We start from the raw sequence: 27,158 nt of genomic DNA, 5'->3' as shown, positions 1-27,158 counted from the left end.
TGTGGCCTTTGGTGAAGATCGTGTCCCCTCCATATCTAGATAACCGTTACGATTTTATACTTAATACTTAACATGATTATTAACCAACACCAGAGGGTGTGTCATGATGTATGTACAACTTCCTAGGTCAAAGGTCAAGGTCAAAAACTTTGGTTTCAGTTGACAACCCTGTGTCCTGTGGTGAAGATGGTGTCCGCTCCATATCTAGATAACCGTTATGATTTCAAAGTTTATACTTGACATCCATTTTAACCACCACCAGAGGGCGTGTCTTGATGTATGTACAACTTCCTAGGTCAAAGGTTAACGTAAAAAAAACTTTGGTTTCAGTTAACAACCCCGTGTCCTGTTGTGAAGATTGTGTCAGCTCTATATCTTGAGAACCGTTATGATTTTAAATATTATACTTGACATCCATTTTAACCAACACCAGAGGGTGTGTCATGATGTATGTACCACTTCCTAGGTCAAAGGTCTGTCTGTCTGTTGGTCTGTCCATCGCTAACAAATTTGATCCACACTATATTTTGAGAGGACAGCTATTATTATTTCATACTTTATACCTGACAAACATTTTCAACTTAACATATATATTAACCAACACCAGAGAATGTGTCATAATGTATGCATCCTAGGTCAAAGGTCAGTCCGTCGGTCTGTCCATCCGCTTGTTGTTCTCAACAAATTGTGTCCGCTCTACCTCTCGAGAACCGTAAATATTTCATACTTTATACTTGGTGGGTCATAATATATTGAAGGCATAATTCTAAAAATATGTGACAAATATCAATTGGGCAGCACCTTTAAACATTTTGTTCAAATATCAATCCATATATCCAGAAGTCATCTTAGAGTAGTCAACAATGAGTTCACATCATGCAGTCATATCACTATTATACTATGAAAGTAAGTTGAGAATATTTATCAGTTTTTACTTAAAATCTTAGATTGAAATCACACGTGAGACTGTAATAACTTCAAATAATGCTTCATATCAGATTATCCATACAACTTATTTACCCCACGTTATTGACAGCGGGGCCCACAGAGATGGCTCCCATCTCAATGATATCTAGTTTGTACAAAGTCTAATGCACCAGATGTGCAATCTCTTCAGGCCAAAAAAATAATATACAAAATGTAATACAAATGTTGAAAAGTGGATCAATTCAGAAAGCACTTAAAGTATAGCCAATTCCGGAAGGGAGATATCATACTCAATTAGGAGTTATGCCTTCAATATGTTAAAGGTTGACAAAGAGTACCAAAGATCTTCTTGTGTAGGCTCTATTGAGTGATATGCCTTTGACCCCATGAAAAAAGTAACAATTTGCATGTGTAGGCTAGGCTATCTATAGGTGATATGCCTTCAATATGATATAAAAAAAAATTAAAGACTCCATTTATTATCTTGAATTTTTAATATTTAGATTTTTCCCCCTGTATTAATGTGACAATAATTCCTTAGTGAAAATCCTGTTACTACAAGTTATATTTGCCTAGGGTATAATGTATTTGACATATCACTTTAGTAGGAATGTTCAGGTTTTTTACTTAGAAAATCTAGCTAGATTTGTTTTGCCAGTGTAAATATGGAAGTGTGGCGTATGTGATCGTGCTCACAAAGGTTTGTTATTTTTTAATGTTTCATTTTTATGATTGCAGGACTACTGTTACCATTGACAAACTGCATCCTTTCACCTCCTACCAGTTTGATGTAAGAGCTCACACAAGAGATGGTAAATCCAGTCCATACAGTAAACCAGTCTTCACAAGGACCAAGGAAGATGGTAGGTTCTTATTGTTCAAAAATACTACTTTAAATACTGCATATATTATATACATTTATTTTACCGAAGCTGTGTTTCCATTCAGAATATCTTTACAGAGAGGTTGTTCTGTGTTCTCAATAAAGTTGTGTAAACTTCCCATGAACACTGTGTTCACCATGACAAAATATAAAACCATGGTTCAATAAATTGCTTAATTACTACATCTACTGTGCACAGATATGCAGATGTATCCTGAAATCTGCCAACAAATAAAGTCTCCTGTTAGTGGTAAAGTGAATAGTTTTTTGGCATAGCAGTTAATTTTCATGTTTCCCCTTTGTTGATCTCTATTTGGATTTGAACAACCATAATTCAATTAAGGGTTTTGTTTTCGTACTGTTTCTAATTCTGCACAAATAAGTTATATATTTTCCAACAATGTGTATGTACTTTATTAACATTTTTTACTTTTATTTTAGTTCCCTCTCCACCAGTAAATATGTCTGCTTTGATGAAGAATGGTAATATTGTGGTCACATGGAAACCTCCTGTAATACCAAACGGTCAAATCACAACATACGTCATCAAATATCAGCTTGGATCTGATGAGGAACCTCAAGGTGACTGGTATACAATCAAAGTCAATGGTAGGTTTTATTATTCTTTTCTTCATACTGCAGATTAAATATAAGTCTTTAGATATCAATTTTTGTGGATTTCCTGAATACAGGTGAATCACCAAATTTAATGTACAAGTAATGACCTCTTTTCTAAAGGCTTGTATTAAGACTTTAGCAAACGACAAAATTTAATGTACAAGTAATGACCTCTTTTCTAAAGGCTTGTATTAAGACTTTAGCAAACCACAAAATTTAATGTGCAAGTAATGACCTCTTTTCTAAAGGCTTGTATTAAGACTTGAGCAAACCACAAAATTTAATGTACAAGTAATGACATCTTTTCTAAAGGCTTGTATGAAGACTTTAGCAAACCACAAACTAAAATGTACAAGTAATGACCTCTTTTCTAAAGGCTTGTATGAAGACTTTAGCAAACCACAAACTTTAATGTACAAGTAAAAACCTCTTTTCTAAAGGCTTGTATTAAAACTTTAGCAAACCACAAAATTTAATGTACAAGTAATGACATCTTTTCTAAAGGCTTGTATTAAAACTTTAGCCAACCACAAAATTTAATGTACAAGTAATAACTTCTTTTAAAGGCTTGTATTAAGACTTTAGCAAACCACAAACTTTAATGTACAAGTAATGACCTCTTTTCTAAAGGCTTGTATTAAGACTTTAGCCAACCACAAAATTTAATGTACAAGTAATAACTTCTTTTAAAGGCTTGTATTAAGACTTTAGCAAACCACAAACTTTAATGTACAAGTAATGACCTCTTTTCTAAAGGCTTGTATTAAGACTTTAGCAAACCACAAAAATTAATGTACAAGTAATAACCTCTTTTCTAAAGGCTTGTATTAAGACTTTAGCCAACCACAAAATTTAATGTACAAGTAATAACTTCTTTTAAAGGCTTGTATTAAGACTTTAGCAAACCACAAACTTTAATGTACAAGTAATGACCTCTTTTCTAAAGGCTTGTATTAAGACTTTAGCCAACCACAAAATTTAATGTACAAGTAATGACCTCTTTTCTAAAGGCTTGTATTAAGACTTTAGCCAACCACAAAATTTAATGTACAAGTAATAACTTCTTTTAAAGGCTTGTATTAAGACTTTAGCAAACCACAAACTTTAATGTACAAGTAATAACTTCTTTTCTAAAGGCTTGTATTAAAACTTTAGCAAACCACAAAATTTAATGTACAAGTAATGACATCTTTTCTAAAGGCTTGTATTAAAACTTTAGCCAACCACAAAATTTAATGTACAAGTAATAACTTCTTTTAAAGGCTTGTATTAAGACTTTAGCAAACCACAAACTTTAATGTACAAGTAATGACCTCTTTTCTAAAGGCTTGTATTAAGACTTTAGCCAACCACAAAATTTAATGTACAAGTAATAACTTCTTTTAAAGGCTTGTATTAAGACTTTAGCAAACCACAAACTTTAATGTACAAGTAATGACCTCTTTTCTAAAGGCTTGTATTAAGACTTTAGCCAACCACAAAATTTAATGTACAAGTAATGACCTCTTTTCTAAAGGCTTGTATTAAGACTTTAGCCAACCACAAAATTTAATGTACAAGTAATAACTTCTTTTAAAGGCTTGTATTAAGACTTTAGCAAACCACAAAATTTAATGTACAAGTAATAACTTCTTTTAAAGGCTTGTATTAAGACTTTAGCAAACCACAAACTTTAATGTACAAGTAATAACCTCTTTTCTAAAGGCTTGTATTAAGACTTTAGCAAACCACAAAATTTAATGTACAAGTAATAACTTCTTTTCTAAAGGCTTGTATTAAGACTTTAGCAAACCACAAAATTTAATGTACAAGTAATAACTTCTTTTAAAGGCTTGTATTAAGACTTTAGCCAACCACAAAATTTAATGTACAAGTAATAACTTCTTTTAAAGGCTTGTATTAAGACTTTAGCAAACCACAAACTTTAATGTACAAGTAATAACTTCTTTTCTAAAGGCTTGTATTAAGACTTTAGCAAACCACAAACTTTAATGTACAAGTAATGACCTCTTTTCTAAAGGCTTGTATTAAGACTTTAGCAAACCACAAACTTTAATGTACAAGTAATGACCTCTTTTCTAAAGGCTTGTATTAAGACTTTAGCAAACCACAAACTTTAATGTACAAGTAATGACCTCTTTTCTAAAGGCTTGTATTAAGACTTTAGCAAACCACAAAATTTAATGTACAAGTAATGACCTCTTTTCTAAAGGCTTGTATTAAGACTTTAGCAAACCACAAAATTTAATGTACAAGTAATGACCTCTTTTTTAAAGGCTTGTATTAAGACTTTAGCAAACCACAAAATTAAATGTACAAGTAATAACCTCTTTTCTAAATGCTTGTATTAAGACTTTAGCAAACCACAAAATTAAATGTACAAGTAATGACCTCTTTTCTAAAGGCTTGTATTAAAACTTTAGCAAACCACAAAATTTAATGTACAAGTAATGACCTCTTCTAAAGGCTTGTATTAAGACTTTAGCAAACCACAAAAATTAATGTACAAGTAATGACCTCTTTTCTAAAGGCTTGTATTAAGACTTTAGCAAACCACAAAAATTAATGTACAAGTAATGACCTCTTTTCTAAAGGCTTGTATTAAAACTTTAGAAAATGTCCATGAACATGCAAGTTTCCTTAGTCCAGTAAAATAGGTACACACGAAAATAAAAAAAAAAGTAAAATCACAAAAATACTGAATGAGGAAAATTCAATATGGAAAGTCCGAAATCAAATGGCAAAATCAAATGAAAAACACTTTAAACGAATGGACAACAACTGTCATATTCCTGACTTGGTACAGGCATTTTAAATATAGGAAATGTTTGATTGAACCTGGTTTTATAGCACTAAACCTCTCGCTTGTATGACAGTCGCTCCAATTCCATTTATACAACGATGCGTAAACAAAATAGTCAAAATATGGTTACAGCAGTCATTACTGTGTTACAATCTCAAAACAAACAAACATTTACAAATAAGCACATAAAGCATTTATCAAATTAAAAAACACATTCATTGTTTCTTGTGTTGGGGTCAGAAAATGTAAATGTCACGTAAGGAAGGATTATAACACTGGACAATGAGGAAACAACAATCAATGAAAAATAACCAGTTTTCTCAGAAATGATATTATACTTGTAACTTAAAATGATGTAATACAAATTTCTGTGTCAAATGATATAAAGCTTTTCATATCCTAGTTTTCTTTCATTTTTAGTGAGCTTGTTTACATCCTTTGAAACACTTTCTGTCCCTTTTGGAATTTCATTTAAGGTTGCACTTCTGGAAATATAGGCAATGAAATTTCCCATAGTAACACCTTTTAAGGCTAAATCTATGGCACATTTTACTATGAAGTTAGGATTTTTTTTTTATTGTAGAATGGAAAGTTCATATTCAAATGTCAAAACATAGGACTGTGGGGCATACCTTTGATGTCTGAACTTCAAGAGTAATATTCTGTTCTACCCCTCCCTTCACATTGGGATTCCTCAGAATTCAATCTGGCTGCTATCCATGTTTATTTATAATTGTAAAATTCCTCTTGGTCTCTCTGATATTGGAACCAGAAGGAAAATGTAACAAAATATCTTTGAATATAAGATATCTCTCCAAAAGTGACAAGTTTTTGTCATACAGTTTGTGATATGGTGGTTTTTACTAAGTGAAACCTAAAGTTTGTTATATATAAAACCATTTGTATGTGACAATTTGAATAATAGTAAGAATGTTTTGTAGGAACTATAACATCCTGGAGTTTACAGTATTCTGAAGGCATATATTATTATCTGAAGATGTTAGCATGCACAGGGGCAGGACCTGGTAATACTACAATTACTATTGTAATCCCTGAGAAGGAAACCGGTATGTATATTGCTTATAAAGAGGGCTGAAAGATACTAGACGGACATTCCAACTCATAGATCAAAAATAAACTGACAACACCATGGCTAAAAAAGAAAAAGACAAACAGAAATAAAAGTACACAAGACACACAAAAAATTAGGGGTGATCTCGGGTACTCCGGAAGGGTAAGCAGATCCTGCTCCACATGTGGCACCTGTTGTGTTGCTCCTGTATAATTATCATTCTACAATTAACAACTTCATGGACTTCAAATTCAACTTAGGCCTAAAAAAAAAAGATATGTGTTTCCGGTAAAATCATTTTGAAAAATAGGGTTGGTAGGTGGGAATTATTTTTTTTTTTTTTTTTGACATCGTAAATGAAATCCTGAAAATTATCATGTTTTTTCAAGTCCGGATCTGTGAAATGTGCCATTTGCAATGTTTTTGAAGCACCTGCTGTGCAAATTTCTTGGATTTTAACCTATTTGGGATACCTTTTGACATTAATAAAATGTTTTACTGGCTTTCTAAGCAAGAGAGAAAAAATATTACGTCATCTATCAGAAGCCTTTGTCAAAAACAGGGTCGGTTGATAAATTTTTTAACTTTTTTTTTGGAAGATCCAATAAAAAATTTAGGGTCGGGCTAAAAAACAGGGTCGGTCGGGTTACCGGAAACACAGATCTTTTTTTTCTCGGCCTTAGAAAGAAACAGTAATTGCACATACAATGGTGAATCTTCTAGGAGGGCATTTTAATTTAAATCAAATCTTATATTTATTTACATTTAAATGATTGACAAAAAATGCATTGCCCCATTTTGTTTATGATGTTTTAAATTTGTTTTTGTGTTTACAGTTGTATCTCCGAGTGGTAGTCCTAAAGACCAGAAGATTGGTATAATAATTGGCTGTCTTATAGGAATTGTGTGTATCATCATCTGTATACTGATCATACTATGTCGAAACAGGTAATGACATCACTCATCAAAGACATGTATGAAAGGGTCCTGAACTATTTCTAGGGAACAGAAACATATAACTCTCTGATTTGTTATCAAGGTAAATGATAAAATTGAGAGTGGAAATAGAGAATATGTGGAAGAGACCAAAGAGCAGAAAATGCTAGGTCAATGCCACAAATTTGTCTTCAACACAGCAAAAAATCCCTCATCTGGAACATTACACATGCATTTTTAGTATAATTTCTCTTATGTGTACCTTTGAAAGGCTTGTATTATGTTTTCTGGTCTGTGCATCTGTCCGTCGGTCCTTCCGGTTCTGTCCCGCTTCAGGTTCAAGTTTTTGGTCAAGGTAGTTTTTGATGAAGTTGAAGTCCAATAAACTTCAAACTTAGTAGACATGTTCCCTATGATATGATCTTTCTAATTTTAATGCCAAATTAGAGATTTTATCCTATTTTCACTGTCCATTGAACATAGAAAATGATAGTACAGATGGGGCATCCGTTTACTTGGGACACATTCTTGTTTGTAAGTAAATGCATGTCTATTTGTTTTTATTCCCCTGCTGTAGCAGAGGGAGCATATGTTTTACCCTAAAGGTGGGTCTATATGTTTAGACTGTTGTATGTACTCCAGTACATCCCAAATTTGGTTTCTGTTCTCTTACTTTAGTTTGCCGCAACTTAATGTCATGAAACTTGTACAGAATGCTTATTACTACATAAAGTCAAGTTTTGAAATTCAGTCTTGTTACTTTTACCATGCTTGAATTATGTCCCATTATAAACATAAAAATTGCTAAATTTTTAGTTTCCGTTCTCTAACTTTAGTTGGCCTCTACCATTCCTCATTTATTTGTTTATTTTTAGATGTTTTAAGAATAGTTATCCACAGACACAAACAACTTGTTACCATGGTAATGGCCACATACCAAACCATGGTAACGGTCATGTGACTGGTCCAGCAGAACAGAGTTTATTGGATCACCACCAGATGGAGCTGTTCACACCAATTCTGACAGAGAATCAAAATTGTGACTCCAAGGTCAGTTCACATACAATATAGTTCAACAACTACATAAAAAAAAAGTTTGAGGTCACTTTCCAAAAATAGATTGGACATTGGTACAAGAATACAACATAAAAACAAAATATGAAAACCAGTGGAAAACGGCTTAATTCATTAAAAGCACTGTTGACACGAAAACAAAAATACAAAAGATATCAATATAAAAAAGAAGATGTGGTATGATTGCCAATGAGACAATTCTTAACAAGAGATAAAATGACACAGAAATTAACAGCTATAGGCAACCTTCTGCAAAGCCCTTATTGCATAATAATCTATAAAAGACTGGAAAGGATAATAGGGACATACAGAATGTGGCCAGGTATAACATGTTTGTTAGCAGCAAATCCTCCCCAGGACAGTGCTGAAACAGTACTACATTATAATAAACTATAATAATAAGTTGAAAAAAGCTTAACTCATCAGATGGATACAAATAGAAATACATCTAACAAAGAATGGTCATGTACGTGTATATCCAAGAAAAAATAAAAAATACACAGATCTGAGAGTACTCACAGTTACTGACAGCTTGTTCAAAACCAATATCAACTAAAAAAAAATATGTATCTAAGACTATAGTATCAATCAGTACACATCCAATATTCAATAGTTTTAGGATAAAAACTTCTTAAACAGAGAAAAACCTGACCTTTTGCAATGCCATGATATGACATTTAAACACTAAAAAAACACAAAAGATACAAAGTGGAGTTTTCTATGAATAGTAAAGACTAATTCTGCCTCAGAATTGTGTACTAGCTGACTAATCTACAGTGTTGTATGATGTGTTTTATAGGGATGTGGCAGTGGGAATTTGATCGTCACACCTAATGGAACAAGAATCAATGGCTATGTTCCATTTAAGAATGGCATGAGAAATGGTCATGTGCCGAATGGACATGTCACAGCTTTCCCCGGACGAGGGGAAATAGCCAATCCAGAGGTTTGTATTTTAACCAGGTTTAATTTACCATTAGAAAATACATGTACCAAGTCCGGAATATGACAGTTGTTATCCATTAGTTTGATATGTTGAGGTTATGATTTTGCCATTTGATTAGGAACTAAGACAGAGTTCCGTATTTTTGTTCTTTTTATGCTCATTTATGGGAAATATGTTTTCTAGTCTGTGTTTCCGTTCCTTCATTCGTCCGTCTGTCCCGCTTTAGGTCAAAGTTTTTGATGAAGTAGAATTCCAATCAAGTTGAAACTTAGTACTCATGTTTACTATGATATGATCTTTCTAATGTAATGCTAAATAAGAGTTTTTACCCCTATTTCACGGTCCACTCAACATAGAAAATTATAGTGTAAGTGGGGCATCCATGTACTTCTTCATCCTTGTTAATCTATAAAATCACACATTTGATCATGGTGATTTATCCTTTTACATATTTGCTCTTTTTTAATGGAATGAATGCAAACTATTAATCTGTGTAAAGGGTTTATTTTATACACCAATTCTTGTAGGAATTAGGAAATGTGGTTTGAGTGCCAGTCAAACAACTATACACCAAAGTTCAAATGAAGTGGATATAAGCAATTATTGGCAATTGAACAACCTTTAACAATGAGAAAAAAACCTTCCATATAGTCGGATATAAAAACCCTGACATGAAAAATATGAAACAATTCAATTGAGGGGAACTAACTTACAGCAAAACTATTTACGAAAAACATGAACAAACAACAACCACTGAGCTACAGGATTGTGACTCAACAAATGTGGCAGGTTAAAGAGGTTTGAAGGCAGAAAACCTTCCTCTAACATGAGACCACAGATTTAGTGTAAAGAGTTCATTAAAAGTCGGAGAAAATAATGACAAGTTAGTTGAGTTTGATCTCTGATCTTTTGTTTGGCAGCCATGAAGATCTCTGTGACATTTTAATACCAGAGCATCGTTTGAAAGTCATTACGAAGGATTTTCCTTCCTCAAGTACTGTAAACTGTAAACACTTTTCCATTCAAAACATTAAGCTATTGACATTTCTAATTTTGTGATTTCAAAACTTTATAATTGTACATAGCATTTACATTTTGTCTTGTGTCAATATCCTATAGGAGAAAATAAAGTATAATGATGGACATGGTCTTCAGCACAGAGTCTAGGCTCAAACAAAACAGCAATCTATATAAGGCCCCAAAAATGACTTGTGTAAAACCATTAAAAACAGAAAAACCCACTGTCTAATTTATCAAAAAAATGAGAAACACTTACCGGTATGAACCACATCAACAATTGACACCCACAGAACACCCTTATCTATTAATTAAAATGAGACCTGGTTCAAACTTGTTGAAAGCTCAAGGGCTTATAGCCTCCATGTTAAACTTATGGTTAATATTTCAGGAAAGGCGAGGGCTTATAGCCTCCATGTTAAACTTATGGTTAATATTTCAGGAAACGCGAGGGCTTATAGCCTCCATGTTAAACTTATTGTTAATATTTCAGGAAACTCGAGGGCGTATAGCCTCCATGTTAAACTTATGGTTCATATTTCAGGAAACGCGAGGGCTTATAGCCTCCATGTTTAACTTATGGTTAATATTTGAGGAAACACGAGGGCTTATAGCCTCCATGTTAATCTTTTTGATCAATATTTCAGGAAACTCGAGGGCTTATAGCCTCCATGTTAATCTTTTTGATCAATATTTCAGGAAACTCGAGGGCTTATAGCCTCCATGTTAGCGTCAAGTGATGGAAGTCATACATCAGAAGATTCATCTAAAGGACCCAAAACAAGTTCCTTAGATGATAAGAGCCACGTCGGCCAGGATCTACCTCAGAACTTAGACATTTTACAAAACGGTGAAGAACATACCTCTCCCGTCGAAGAGGATGTACAAAAGGGAAATAACTCATCACGGAGTTGTCTCCCTCCATCATCTCTCAGGATTTCTGCCCCTAATCAACAGTCTACCTCCGGTCCCCCGTCATGTCATGATTCTCCATCGCCAGTGGAGACAGAGGGGTCTGTTAGCAGCGTGGAGGACTGTTCGGATGTCGGCAGCAACCACCATACCTCACTTAACGAGGACAAACCTCAATCTAATACCTCAGACTCTTTAATTCCATCATTACGGAATGGTAGAATCAGGGCTCCGGAGGAGGTCGTGTTGCCGTACACGTATCAACCGCCTCCTCCGCCATACCCAGGGAAAAAGCGTTGCTATGCCAACACATCGCCTCAGGAACATCGTGTCAACTCACAACAAGTAATTGATGCATGAATTTCATATTATTATATTTATGATTTTTGATTTTTTCAAACTTTTGTTAAGACTGGTTAATGTTTTAATTATTTGTTTTTAAGTAAAAACAGTTGTTTGCAGACTCTGAGATTTTATGAACAAATTTTTTAGCCGTTTTGTATGTTAAGCTTTTTGACATGCATTTTTTTCTCTTTTTTTCAAAATGATTTTTAAAAAGTTTTTAACGACATATTTTTTGAGTTGGTTGGCATAGTGTGTTATTTTAGGAATATTATTATATGATATTTTCGGTATGATGCGGGTAAACTGTCTTTGTTTTACACATAAGCTCTTGATAATTTTTGTTCCCTGGTCGAATACGTAAAAACAGGATACCTCACTGACGTTTATCTACCTATATATTATTATTAGCAGACAAAGACTGCATTTTTTATGAATAATCGTTGTTATTATTCATTTATATACCTCAAGGATCACATGACTCGATCATGTGATCGAAATAGTGAAATACCTCAGGTGTCACGTGACTATTTTATTATCATCTCACATTATAATCAGTTTGGAGGAGGAAAAGTGAAAGTAGCTTCAGATGAGTCACATGACCTCGCAGTGATGTAAAGTGAAAGTGAAAGTAGAACAAGGAAGTGAAAACATATGGAGCAGGAAAAAGAATAACAGGGTAAAATAAGTGAGCTGTGGACAAAAGATTACCGGTGATTTTTGATCCAGCATACAAATTATTATATTGCCTCAATTGTCTTTTAATGTTATATTCAAATTTTATATTAGTATTACACTTGGAATTAAATGACCATCTCTATATAAAGCTAAATTATACAAGAGCCCACACTGTAATTTATTTTAGCATATAATTTTAAGATAGAAAATATTTTATAAATTATTTGAAATATTTGTTTATTTTATTATGGACTGTATTTCATATTTAACTCAACTTGTAGAATTATTTTTGTTGATGACTAGTTTTGTAGATTTGACTTTTGACACTTCGGTGTCCAGTTGTAATTAAAGAAAATAGGTTTTTGTTTTGTAAACATCAAGAGAGGTTTTAATAGATTTTCGATGGTACTATCCTTACTAAAAAGTTTTAGCTATCCTTACCAAAAGGCTTGTAGAAATAAAATAAATTTTGACCCAACATTAAGTTTTTGCTCAGCTTTTAGGGGTTGAGACCAGCAATATATGTATTTGTTGTAAGTCTGGAAAATCAGGGATTCGTTTTAAAAGCTTTAGATAAACTTATGTTCACCAATGCCTCAAATGTATAAATAAACTGATAAATTATTATTAGTATGCTAGAAATAACTGACCTGTGGCTAGTATTATGTATATGGAATTTTATATCATTTAAAATTATACAGTTTTCTTTTTTACTATTGGAAATAGTAGCAAAACCATCTGATATTTTGTACTATGAATTATGATTTTGAGATATTTAAATTATTATATTTATTGTTTCATAGTGCTATTTGTAAATCAATCGGAATGAATCGTAATTTTCATAAGACTGTGAAAGACATGTTAATTTCACAATTCAATTCAATAATTTCTAAATATATATTTGGCCCCATTTAGTTTGTTGCTCATTTTTATATATGTTATATGAAATAGTGAATTCGTCAGTTAAAAAAAGATTTAGAATAATGACATTTTTCAAAACCAGATTTGTTTTATGCGAAAGCCTCAATATTTAAGAAGGAAATACAAACTGATGTTACAGCTTATTTCCTAATTTATGTAGGGTAAGACTTTGGTTAGCCTGCTTCTATTTGTATATTGACAATTGTAATTTGGATAACTTTCTATCAAATTTGATATATACTGGTTTAATAATGCCTATCTATATTGTGTGCAGATGTCAATCTTAATCACAATGCTTGAGCTAACATTTATTCTAACAAAGCAAGCGAGCCACAGTTTTACTCTACAAGAATTAGGAAATTAGCTGTAAATCTATCTTTGTACTAAAGTGTGGATCTGATGTTATCCCTCTGTGTTAAAGTGAAGATTTAATGTTTCAATTGAATGATGGACGTGTCATTTATTCCACTTTTTCTCATCACATTCAAGGCAGCTGAGTTCAATGTATGCAGGATAGAGGTTATCTATCATGGCCACCTCGAGTTAAGGATGTAGACCTAGGTTAAGGGAGGTAACTCTTAGAAATCAACAGTACATTTGCGTCAACCATTTTCATAAGCATATTCTAAGCTTCTGGGTTACATAGATTAGTTTCAATCTGTTTCAGGTAAATGCTTAGAATGCATTGATGCAAATTGACTTTTACAAACACATAACTGATTTAAAGAGTTATCTCCCTTTAAATGTCCTTCTGTTTGGCTTTAAACTTCTCTACCATTTGACAAACATATGTTTTCTTCTATAAATGTATATATAATGATGTTGTTGGTGATTTAGTTCCTTCATTTGATTTTCTGAGTTCTTTTGAGTAATAGTGCAATACACATTACTCATATCAAAAAACGAAAAACTTTCAAAACAATTGAAATTTATTGAAAAAAACTACATGTGTAGGGGCATTAATCTACAGACACAACTAATAGGTCATTATGGCCTTATTTCAAAGGAAATACCTCATTTTATTATATCTACCTCTTCATTAAATTGTGTTATACTAATTTCCATTATCTATGGGGAATTCTATTCATTTTTGATGGGGGAATAATTACTGGCATCATATTGGTTCTAGTTAACATACACTCCCCCTTTTTATAAAGAATAGGTGATTTCCCGTAGAAACACATCACAGCATTATGTTATTTGAGAATTGTATATAAAATTTCCCTGGAGGACTTACATGACTTATTTACAGTGTAATGTGGTACATAAAAATACTTAAACATTTTGATTCGAAAAATAAAACTTACACAATTAACTTTTTAAAAAAGCAACAAATAATTTGTTTTTTATATTAAGATCTTTGTGCACAGGGTAGGTGTGTCAATTAAAACATGGGCTATAAATGGTTCAGGTTTTCTTTTTTGTCTAAAAGTTTGAATAAGTAAATAATTCCAGGCTTTTTTTTCATAAAATTTTGATAGCATAAAACTTTTTTCCAGACATTAAAACTATCTTCAAAAAATGTTTTGTTACACAAACTTTTTCCAAGGCAGTTAAATTTTTTCCCATTGTTTTGTCATTTCCCAGTAAAAGCTATATTTGTCAGCTGATAGAATCTTTATTGAGTTGATATGATGTTTGGGGGAGGCACTTTGTAAAGGCAGGGCCAAGATGCCTAATGTTTGTCTACTCAGGGAGCCGTCATTTTATGAGCATAAATGTTGTGATTTAAAAAATTGCTGTTTTCCTGTCCTGTACTTATGCTATTTCAATCACAAAATTATTTTCAATTCTATTTTAAAAATTAACAGTCTGTTCTTGCCAGAATATTTGTTCTAAACTTTAAAGATTTTTTTCATAATTCTGAGAACTATTTATAGAATAAAGGCCTGTTGACTGGTACCAAACACCAAGCAGTTGATAAATTTTAATAAAGCTAACCACCCCCATTATTAGTTCACAATATATAAATTTGTCTCATCATTCTGAATGCTGAAAGAGATGGCAAATATTAATAAATTATACTCTTCAATTGGAATGAATATATCTTGTGTTGAACACATACTTTTGTTAAGCTTTTAATCTCCTGTAGATTATAATCAACTTCTAAATTTATAACAAAATATAAACACCCTTTTTGCCACATGGACCTGCTGGTTTACATGTTTAGTGGCATATTTTAAAGTTTTGTACGAATTTGATAATATTTTATGTAATTTTATTCCTTTTTACCATAGAGTGAATTAAATGGGGAGGCATCATTTTTGCGTTAATAAACAAATTGAAATTTGTATTCTTTAGTCAGATAAACTATTTTTGTTAGAATTTTTCTTTTGTGAATTCTTTTAAGTAGCAGTGTCATACTTTTGACAGGATTTGAATTGCTATGTCCATGGGAATTTTAACTAGAGAAATGATAATGGAAGAAGTCATCCTGGTAAATGATGACAAAATTTTATATAACATACAGGCACTGATTAAATTTTATAATTCACTTCGGTTAAGAGGCATTAATTTAGGAAATGACATTTTTCAAACAATGCCGGTCATATTTTTATGTGTATCATATTTTTAATGTAATTGTTGTGTATACATAAATTGTTGTTATGATTTGATAAAATTGAGAATGGAATGATTTGATAGTATATATTCACAGTCATTTTGTCTCTGAATTCAAAACAACCTCTTATACCGTATCATGTATTGTCCACATTTTTCTAACCCATTAAAATGCGGATTATACTCCTCTTGATACGGTAGTTGGGAATATTGTGGCCAATATAACTATGAGGATTTTATATAGAAGGTTGAGGTCAATATGTGAGAATGGGTATTTATCATGTCATAAGTAATCAGATTTCTTATATTATGTTACATCATGGTTAATCTATTTTTATCTTTGTTAATGATGTTGTTAGTGAATAACTTATTACTGAATAAATTGTCCTATGGATTTCATTGCTAGAACACTTTCACCTCCAAAAGACATGTTTGAGGATAATTTGATAAAAAGATATCTTCAATGCAAACTGCTCTACCATTTAGAGCAAACCTCTGAAAAGATTGTTAACAGTGTAAACTGACAAAACTTGTGGCTAAAGTTAAAACTGTGTTATCAATATTATCTTGCACTAGTCTATATTAACAATCAAAATTCTAATAAAAGATGGCCACAATCATTTATCATTGAAACTTCAAACCACAAACTTTTTTTAAGAAACATGGAAAGACTCTACTCAACCTTTCTGACAGCTTATGATGTTAAAAACCTTTATGTTTCAACATGGATTAAATGCACTTATTTTCTCCATATATTTATTATTTATTTCTTTAGATTTATTGATCAAAACCATGATTATAAAATGCATTTTTGTTTGAAACAGTATATTTTATGTATGCTCTTGCATGCTCTATCAGGATTAGAAAGTTCAATAACCAGGACAAAGTTTACGTCTATTGTTTGTTATATGATATTTATCAAGTTCTGATTACTGCCCGCGAGAGACTGTGATTGAAATTTTTATTGCATGTTGACATGATTGTTGCCATGGCAATTCATTTTGGTTGTTATGGACATTAAACCCGGTGATTGTTTTTTGAACGAAATCGATGTATTATCTTTTTATAAGCCCATCTTAGGAAATTGTAAAAAGGGGAGATAAGTCGCGTGATTTATTTCACTTTCAGATTTGAAAAAAAAATCTTATTATTAAAGATTTCATTAAAATGCTAGATAATTTACAGAGTTATCTCCCTTTTAACGTATGTATACTCTTGATTGTTGTTCACCAGTGTATGTTTTAGTTGTGAATCCTTTTTGAAACTTATTTTGTGACAATTTTTGTGTGAAATCCAGAACAGAATTAAATCATGTTAGATGCTGGTTATTCACAAGTAAATTACGAGGGGAAATAGAACACACTATTTATATCTTAAGAAAATTTTTGTAGGAACATATTTCTTATTATTTGTATAACATGAACATTAAAACAACAAAAGTATACAGATATGTTTAAACTTTCAACTTCTCCATTTGTGATTCGTACAATAAGGTTATTGTATGTATAAGGATGTTTGCTCTTCTGTTTCTAAATAACAAGATTTTCAAAAGATTTTTATAAAGGAACTTAGGGTGGTACCCAATAATATTTTTTAAATCTTTTGATCATTGAGAAGCTTAATATTTCCTTAACAATACAGAATGATTAAAACGTTTAGCTGATTTTACAGAGTGATCTCCCTGTAGTGTTGGGTACCACTTTTAGAAGTAGAAAAAATGATATATGTATGTGTCCTTGTTTTTAAAATACAATTAATTGAAAATATGGCGGGAAAGAATCCTCTAGATTTTTCATACATTTAACATTGGCAATTTTATTCCATCTGACTGAAAGAAAATAATCAGGATCATACAAAATATTTAAAAATAGCTTTGAACACTATAAAATTATGAAAGAAAAAATATGTTTTAGTGGGGAATTTTTTATTGGCATTACAGACAGAGGATTCCAAATATTTAACATAAAAGTAAAATCAAATCAAATCAAATCAAAGAAGCAAACATCCTTATAAAAAAGTATATAAGGTGTTAAGGGGTTGATTTGTAACAACGTTTTAGAATTATAAAGAGAAATTTTGTCACATGATTGGTCAGAGAGATATGCATTGTTGTGGTCAAGCTTGGTCAGAGATTGCTGTGGACATTTCAGGCCTATTGAGACAGGTTTTGGCCATGGCTATGACTAGTTTGTCAGGCCTGGAGCTAGAGTCAGGTTTTGGCCAAGGTTTGTCAGCCGTGGAGCTGAAGACAGGTTTTGGCCAAGGCTACGACTAGTTTGTCAGTCCTGGAGCTGTTTATTTGTATAGATTGGTATTTACTATATATTATGCATATGTGTTCATTTGAAATCATAACGTAGGGATGTTGTTACAGAAATCATAGATCATTTTTGTTTTTTCTGTTATCATTGGAAACTTTTGTGTATAGAAAACAGGATTCATACAGTCTGGTAATGATCATTCAATGGCAATTAATTTGTCAGATTGAGAAAAGTTATTTGTGTTCGGCAAAGATGATCAAAATTGTCTGTGGCAAAGAGAATCGAAATTGTCTGTGGCAAAGAGAATCGAAATTGTCTTGGGCAAGGAGAATCGAAATTGTCTTTGTCAAAGAGAATTGAAATTGTCTTGGCAAAGATAATCAAAATTGTCTTTGGCAAAGAGAATCCAAATTGTCTTTGGCAGAGAATCGGAATTGTCATTAATTTGTCAGAATGGGAAATGTTTTTAGTGGAATTGAAATCTATAATAAATAATCAGGTATACAAAATCTAGTAGGATGGAATGAAGATGATTATAATAGAGACAACCCTGACTGTTTTCTATACACAAACTGTGTGGAGTGTTTTTTTTTTACTTATCTACCTCTTTTTTGTTTTCTTCAGTGATTTTGTGAATCTTAGACATGTAATCTTAAAATCCAATTTATTTTAATTGTTCTTTTTCTCGCAGGTGCTTGTATACAATTAAGATAAACTTAAGGAAATAGACCTAGGTTAAGGGAGATAACTATTAAAATCATTAGTATGTTTATGTCCTCCATTCTAAGCTTCTTGGTAACAGATTATTTCCAATCTGTTTCAGGTGAATGCTTAAAATACATTGATGAAACTTGACTTTTACAAAGGCAACACTGAATTAAAGAGTTATCTCCCTGAACTAAGGTCTACATCATTTAATGCCTCATTTTACAACTCGAATCTGACCAATATCATTTCAGTGCAAAATTTTGTATTTATATCAGGATAGTTAAGATCTGCTTTGATGAAAAGATTTATAAATGATTGTTTATTATATCTAATAGCATTATTATGAATTACAATATTTTTTTGTAACAAATTTTGCCACATGCATTACATATTTTGAATTTAGGACTGATTCAGTATCTTTAATTTGATAAGAAATCTGTAAAACTATGGAACCTTAATAGTACTTTTATTGTATAATTGAATCAATTGGTAAAAAATAATGAAGCAAAATAATGAATTGTTAAAAAGTTGCATGATAATTATATTTGTGGGTTTTTTTTTGTCAGAAAATTATACTGTGCATCACTTGCAGCTGACCTTAAACCTATTTACACTTGACCTTTAACCTATTTACACTTGTCAGAAATAAGATCTGCAAAATAAACTTTTTATGGTAAAAAATCTCTGGTTTTGTTTGGACACATTGCTTTAACATAATAGTTAAATAAATCGTGTCCAAGAAACCTGTTTACAACTAAGTGTTATTTAGTTTTTTCTATGTACTAAATTTTGAATTAGAAGTAATCTCATTTTTGTTTAAGAAAAATTAGTTCCTTTTGAAGACTGATCTAAATTTTGTATAATGATTTTTTTGTTGTTGAAATCCCCAAAGCAAGATAGTGCTATTAAATGTTGTGGATTTTAGATCTGATAATTTCATTTATGAATTGAAGACCATTCGGAAATCTTCTCTTTCTTCAAACATTCAACAGAATTTCTCTTTCTCATTATACAGTTGTATTCTGATAGAAGACTGTACCAAAAAATCTTTTTAAAATTTCTTCCACTTTTGAATTTTCAATAGTTACTACTTTGATAGTAATGTAGAAACTAGAGTTATGAGAAGCACATAGCCTTTATATTATTAAGACAGATATCTCACCAAAAATAAAAATTGATATTTAACAGGAGATGTTACCCTTAAATGGGCAATATTTTACGTTTTTATGCAATTTTGCTCATTTTCTTGAATATTTTAAGAGACAGAAATACATTATGTATACTAGAATTGAGCAATTCAAAGTCTTCAAATTTTACCATTAAGGTGGTACCCAACACTGTCACTAAAATTAATTTGGCTTGTTTAATGTTCCTAAAATTTCGACAAAGTATTTACACCGACCCTTTGACAAAAATATATAAATTTCAAAAAATTTGAACCAACTATTTTATCAGAAAAAATAAAACTGGTTATATAGCAGTTTGACAAACACTAATTTTGATCATTGAGAAGCTTAATGTTCCCCTTATAACAGAACGTAATTAAAACGTTTAGCTGATTTTACAGAGTTATCTCCCTGTAGTGTTCGGTACCACCTTAAATTTGTAGAATTTACTAACTTTTGTTATAAACAAGGTTTTTTTAAAAACAAGAGGAAGATTTCTTGTGAATGGTCTTTTTACTTTTGTATGAAAAAAATTATTGATTGATATGCAGCATCCCATTGATAGATTCTATACAAATTTAACACCAATAAACCTTTTTGTTTACCTCTCATAAAACCTATAAAAGTCATTAACCTTTTTACCTCATGTAAAACCAACTTTCTGTTTTACCTCATATAAAACCTGATATTTTTGGTTATATTCTTGTTTATTGTATATTTTCATCAAGATAATAGTTAATAATTAATAAGATCATAGTATTGAATTTGTGAACTAAATGACAAATATAAAGGAAAAAGCAACGAGGTGCTGTAGGGAGAAACTTGTGTAGTTTTAAAAAAAGTGCTAGGTCAGCTATTAATGACCCCAAACATTTTAAATAGTTACTTTTATCACAAACCACTGTTTATTACATTATATATATAAATATATCAGAATGTTATTAGAGAACAATTTTATTGTACAATGACCGAATGATATACAGGGAAAGTAGGTTGTATTTACTGAGGTCACTGGATTCAGGAGTCAAGGTCACTGATTCTGGAGTCAAGGTCACTGATTCAGGAGTGAAAGTGACTGATTCAAGAGTCAAGGTCACTGATTCAGGAGTCAAAATACACAATATTTTTATGTGTCTCTTCTTTTGCATCTTGTTTTTTATTTCCATCATGTTTTGCTTTTTTTTAATTGTCAAAATCAGTGGGGGCCCATTTGAAGGGAATCTGGAGAATTCAAAATGCTTAACTTATGATTTTATCCTTTTTGTTTGTTAAAAAGTCATTTCACATCATCACCTAATATACCATAGTGAAAAGAAGTAGTATGATGAAAGGCTTGGTCATTCTCCAGTCCCTTCGTGGTGCCCCCTTGTTTGTAAAGTGGTAGATCATTATACATGTACCTCTTTGTCTAGTTTGTTGAGGTGTACCATTATTTTATTGTACAGAAGAAAACACATTACCTCAGGTCAACCTCAACAAATCAGAAATACTTGTAATAATAAAATACTCACTATAACAGTGAATCAAAATCTTGTTTCTTTCTTAAGTAGCACTCTCAAACCATCACACATCCATTATTTTATTGTACAGAAGAAAAAAAAACATTACCTCAGGTCAACGTCAACAAATCAGAAATACTTGTAATAATAAAATACTCGCTATAACAGTGAATATATATCTTGTTTCTTTCTCAAGTAGCCCTCTCAAACCTTCACACATCCATTATTTTATTGTACTGAAGAAAACACATTACCTCAGGTCAACCTTAACAAATCAGAAATACTTGTAATAAAAATCAGAAATACTTGTAATAATAAAATACTCGCTATAACAGTGAATCAATATCTTGTTTCCTTCTATACGTCACACTGGCCGACACATCTTTATGTGCCTCAGGCTAATCTCATCAAGTCAGAAATACTTGTCATAATTAATAACAGCAGTATTCTGGTGTTCAAACTCATAAATTGACTGAGAAAAAAAATAAATCCTGGTTACAAACCAAAACTGAGGGAAATGCATTAAACATAAGCGGAACACCAAGTAACAACAGCAACACTGATGTGCAACAAAACAAAATTTAACACAGAAAGAAACATTGATAACAACTGCCATATTCTTGACTTGGTACAGATAAAGGTACCAGCAGTATTCCGATGTTCTAAAGTCATAAATCGATAGAGAGAAAACAAATCTGGATTACAAACTAAAACTGATGAAAACGCATCTACTATGAGAGAAAAATAACGAAACAACAGAACATTGAAGTGCAACAAAAAACACCCGAAAAAAATCCAATATGCAAAGAAACGGACATTTAAAAAAATATGTTGGTTGAACCTAGTTTAATGCCATAATGCTGACTATAACAGTGAATCAATATGTTGTTCCTTTTTTCAAGACAAGCCAACCCATCTCTAATAAACCTAGGTTTCTCTAGTCCGCTGTTTGACAGACCTACACATCTCTAATTGCCTCAAGTAAAAGCAAATAGTCTTATTGCAGTAAAGTACAATTCCAAGTCATCATTAATAGCAGATTTCCTGTAGTATCAAATTGAATTATCTTCTATATTATTTATTTGAACACATTCATTTAAGACATTGTAAGAATGCTTAATGTCGATTCCACTTTTCATCACTTTAAAACGAATGATTAAAAAAGAAACCATTATGTAGCAAACTTGATTAAAAGAAGACCTTTGACGCATCACACCTAATTGTCAATAATTGTCCATGTCAGATATCACCACTGGACTCGAAACAGTTCCAAGGATATGAAACATTATACACTTGCCCTTCCGTAGCACATGTTATCGCCAACAGTTGTTGATGGGGTTCGAGTTGACAAACAGTTGTTGATAGGGTTCGTGTTGACCAACAGTTGTTGATTGGGTTCGTGTTGACCAACAGTTGTTGATGGGGTTCGTGTTGACCAACAGTTGTTGATGGGGTTCGTGTTGACCTAAAGTCTTTTATTTTCTTAGTTGTGTTTTGTAAAATTTTTGTCTTTTTATCGTTTTACTATGAAAATGTCAATTTGTTTTTGGTTGATGAATTTGGATATCTCTGGTATATTTCGTCTCTCTTATATGATAAACAAACACCATTTCCACTACGGATAAACAAACATTGGATTTCTTGTGTAACCAGATGTAAAGATTAAGAATGTGTCAGGTTTATAATTATAGATATTATAACTCATATTGAAACACATGTACCTAAGAAAACAGAGAAAAAGAATTAGGAGATAACTGTATTGTATTTTAAGCTCCGACGGCATCAATTGGGGATTTGATGGTCGCAAATTAATTTTACTGGCGACGCGTTAGCGGAGAAAGTAAACGGGTATTTGCGACCATCAAATCCCAAATTGATGCCGTCGGAGCTTAAAATACAATATTGTTATCTCCATTCTAATGAAACTGACAGAAAACAACATTAAAACATGTATTTTAAATCTGGCATATGCCGTCTGCGCTTGCGCGTACGTCCCATAGCATCAATTGTCAATTGATGCCATGTAAGAAAGTGACGTTATCCAATCAAAATGAATGTTACAAACGTTGTTGCATTAGAATTCCATATAGACTGCAACATAAAAGTTATACATGAAATATCTGATATGTTGGAATACTGTTAAAACAACAGTTCACTTCATCCTTTAGCTGTCGTAGTATACATTTTTCTTCACTAGTTCAGGAACAGTTTATCTTTTGAGAGTTTTAAAGCAAGGTTGTACTGTGTAACAAAAAAAGGTTTCATCGATATCAAAAACATGTATATTTGCAATCTTAACACTTTGACATTGCGAGTATATATCAATTTTGAATGCTTAACATTGACATTATATTGTTTTCTGACTTCTACATCATTTCAACTTCGTGTTTAACTATTTCTTATTCGAACGTCATTGATGAGTCTTTCGCAACGCGGGTTTATAATCTATATATTGATATCTGATGGGTTCATCTACATAAGAAAATGCCTTTGCCAAATCAATAATATTACAGTTGATGTGAATTCGTTTGATGTGTTTGAGCTTTTGATTATGCCATTTGTTTTGGACTTTTCGTTTTGAATTTTCCTCTGCTTTTACTTTTTATCTTCACTTGGTTGGGGAAGGTATATTCCGTAGAGTAACAACATTCGAGTAGTCAGCACTTCTCTGTCAACTATAATTATTATTCATAAGAATAGTCATAAATTATAAGTTTGAATTTTTTCGAACGACTAAAGAATTTCTTCTCCAAGAGTATCTTTATTTTCCAAAACCTTATCAACCTAGTACTGTATAGACTATTTTAACTTTTTATGTCCAATTTATGTTGGTTCGCCGTCCGTCTGTCTCGCTTCAGGTTAAGGGATTTTTTACCTCCTTTTCTCAATTGCTTCTAAATGAATACTAGTGTCATTACAAGCTATGTAAAACATAAATTGTGGTTAGAATGTTCATACATTTTGTGTTTGAGCTTTTGATTTGGTCATTTGATTAGCATGATTATGGACATTTTGACTAGTCCTCGGGGTTCAGTATTTTTCTGATTTTACTTTTTAAAGAGTTGTCTCATTGACATTCCAACCACAATTTATGTTGTACATAGCTTGTAATGATGTACTAGTATTCATTCAGTAGCAATTAATGTGAAAAAATGAGGTAAAAAAATCACCACCACTTCATATTTGTTCTACATTGAATGCCTCAATGCGAGTAAAGTGCATGCGGTCTCTACTTCATTTACCTCACTATAAAATAGGACGTATCTACTGCATTGATTGTATGTTATTAAAGTTAAGTAAGAAAACAACGAATGATGGGATATTAACCACAGTGGTAAAGGCCACATTGTATTGAATCATTGCTCATAAGATTGATACACCGTTAGTTTAGTTTAAACATATTTATTTAGAGTGGATTGGGAAACAAGTTTTGCAACTTATATTAATCCCTTTCCACTTTGCGGGTGCGAGTGCTGCCTTGTAGCGGCATTAGCCTACTCTTTTTCGAAATCTACAAGGGTGTCTTTAACGTGCAAGAGATATGGCTCTCTCTTAACACGGGTCAGCCATTTATCGTCCCTTCCGACGGACTATCATCGTTTCCTTAAGACCATACTCGCTAATGGTGTCAAGGGAGAGCCGAAAATTGAGTTTCTGAAATTTTCATCCCAAACGGGAATCGAACCAGGAACCTTTGTGTTTCTACTGAAAAGAGAAAATAATTAGTAACATGAACCAACATAGCCTGCCCAGTGAAGGAAGTTGTTTTTCCCCTGAAACATTTTCGATGTGTTTCATAATATACCAAAGAATTAGTTTTCAAAAGAAAGGTGATACTAAAAGTATATATGTCAGGAAACATCATTTTGATACACTATGTGTCTTTAAAGAAAAGTATAACTCAAGATAAAACAGCATTTCATTTCTTTAATGGCAAAATAAAAGACTTTTATTTTTTTGTGTTTGTCAACTTTTTCAGCTTCCCGTATTATCCATTTTACGATGCTGATTTTGACTCTGCAATTAAAAAAAAAAGAGTAAATTTAAGTCATTGTCCTTTAATTTGTACAAGTATATGGATCTTTAGCGCCATAAAACCTGGTTAAGTCCACCATTTTCTACATTTGAAAATGCCATTACCAAGTCAGGAATATGACAGTTGTTGTCCATTCGTTTTTGATGTGTTTTGAAATTTGATTTTGCCATGTGATTAGGGACTTCCCGATTTGATTTTCCTCTGAGTTCAATATTTTTGTGATTTTACTTTTTATATGATCTCAGACAATTTATCATTCAAGCCGGATTTTTAAAGAAAAGTCGGTTAAGTTGAAATCATCCCTTTGAGAATTTGCGGACGCCATCACGAGTTGGTTGACCGTAATAAAATATCTGTTTCACAGAAGACAACATATATTTGATCTGCAATTCCGTCTTTTCTTTTCCAAATGTGACCGACCGAATTAGACTTATTAACAGGTTTGTACTAAAAGTTTTCAAAGGTACAAGGATTATATTTTAATAGTTCCGAAGCACGTTTCGTCTACATTAGACTCCACAGTGACGCACAGATCAAAATAGTTATACTAAAATTAGCAAGACGACGGATATTTGCTATCTTTCCGGAGCACATGAGATGACCTTTAGTTTTCGGTTGGATTTGGGTTGATCAGTCGTATAGATTGCACTTTGTGAATAAAGCTAGTTAACTTACTAAGCCTCTATTTATGTATAGTATTCATAGGTATTTATGTTTGCTTAATTTCTAGTTTCCAGATATAATCTATATGTTGCTTCTCATAGAGGAAGATCTTGGGAATATAACCAGTACAAATTCACATGAATAGCGGCCAAATAGAATACCCACAGTGAAGGTAGAATGTACACAATTTAAGTTTAAGTTTGATCTTTTAGAATTTCTGGGCATATACATATTGAAAATGTTGAAAAAATGCCACACAGTTTTGACCTTCAAGAAAAGTAAGTAATACATAAGAACATTTTAGGATATGAATTTTTATGAAACTTCATCGTCAAAGTGGCTCATTTCTAGCCGGAAAAAGGAGTTCCAATGTTTAAACAGAAGTGCAATCTTTAGTTTTCTATCTTCTGTTTTGTTTACTATTGTTTGTTGGTCTTTTTATTTTTTGGCCATGGCTTTGTCAGTTTAAATTCGACTTATAGGATTGAATATCCCTTTGGTATATTTGGTCTCTCTATTTTGATCATATCAGAATATGTAAGGAACATTCTGAATTCAATTCATTTAAAAGAGTTACATAAATGAACATACTAGTTTTACTATATTACTTACGAGTACCACTTAAGCTCCTGTCCAAGCTTTTGGAATTTGTTAATTCGCTATGGTCGAACATATCTTTACCTGAATTTGAATAAAAGAAAAGGGAATTTGTTAATTCGCTACGGTCGAACATATCTTTACCTGAATGAGAATAAAAGAAAAGGGGAATTTGTGAATTCGCTATGGTCGAACAAATCTTTACCTGAATGTGAATAAAAGAAAAGGGAATTCGTTAATTCGCTATGGTCGCACAAATCTTTACCTGGATGTGAATAAAAGAAAAGGGAATTTGTTAATTCGCTAAGGTCGAAACAAATCTTTACCTAAATGTGAATAAAAGAAAAGAGAATTTGTTAATTCGCTATGGTCGAACAAATCCTTACCTGCATTTGAAAATAAAAGAAAAGAGAATTTGTTAATTCGCTATGGTCGAAAAAATCTTTACCTGAATGTGAATAAAAGAAAAGGGAATTTGTTAATTTGCTATGGTCGAACATATCTTTACCTGAATGTGAATAAAAGAAAAGGGAATTAGTT

At 31.9% G+C, this 27,158-nt stretch overlaps 2 protein-coding genes across 2 annotated transcripts in view; one reads left to right on the top strand and one right to left on the bottom strand.

Moving 5' to 3' along the window:
- LOC134719131 (protogenin-like) overlaps positions 1-12,526 on the top strand; it is a 45,897-nt gene extending 33,371 nt beyond the window's left edge. Inside the window, exons 15-21 of the mRNA XM_063582102.1 lie at positions 1,666-1,790; positions 2,252-2,419; positions 6,173-6,298; positions 7,140-7,251; positions 8,115-8,289; positions 9,113-9,259; positions 10,976-12,526. Of these exons, the coding sequence (XP_063438172.1) occupies positions 1,666-1,790; positions 2,252-2,419; positions 6,173-6,298; positions 7,140-7,251; positions 8,115-8,289; positions 9,113-9,259; positions 10,976-11,548 (1,426 nt within the window). The 3' untranslated portion in view covers positions 11,549-12,526. The remainder of the gene's footprint in view (positions 1-1,665; positions 1,791-2,251; positions 2,420-6,172; positions 6,299-7,139; positions 7,252-8,114; positions 8,290-9,112; positions 9,260-10,975) is intronic.
- A 12,755-nt stretch (positions 12,527-25,281) lies between these two features.
- LOC134718264 (carboxypeptidase N subunit 2-like) overlaps positions 25,282-27,158 on the bottom strand; it is a 33,401-nt gene continuing 31,524 nt past the window's right edge. Inside the window, exons 19-20 of the mRNA XM_063580757.1 lie at positions 26,634-26,702; positions 25,282-25,339 (exon numbers count right to left, since the gene is read on the bottom strand). Coding sequence (XP_063436827.1) covers positions 25,320-25,339; positions 26,634-26,702 — 89 coding nt within the window. The 3' untranslated portion in view covers positions 25,282-25,319. The remainder of the gene's footprint in view (positions 25,340-26,633; positions 26,703-27,158) is intronic.

This window comes from Mytilus trossulus, chromosome 5 (genome assembly GCF_036588685.1).
Source record: "Mytilus trossulus isolate FHL-02 chromosome 5, PNRI_Mtr1.1.1.hap1, whole genome shotgun sequence".
Classification (NCBI taxonomy): domain Eukaryota; kingdom Metazoa; phylum Mollusca; class Bivalvia; order Mytilida; family Mytilidae; genus Mytilus; species Mytilus trossulus.
The sequence above is the reverse complement of the archived record's forward strand: the minus strand, read 5'-3'. Positions and strand labels throughout refer to the sequence as shown.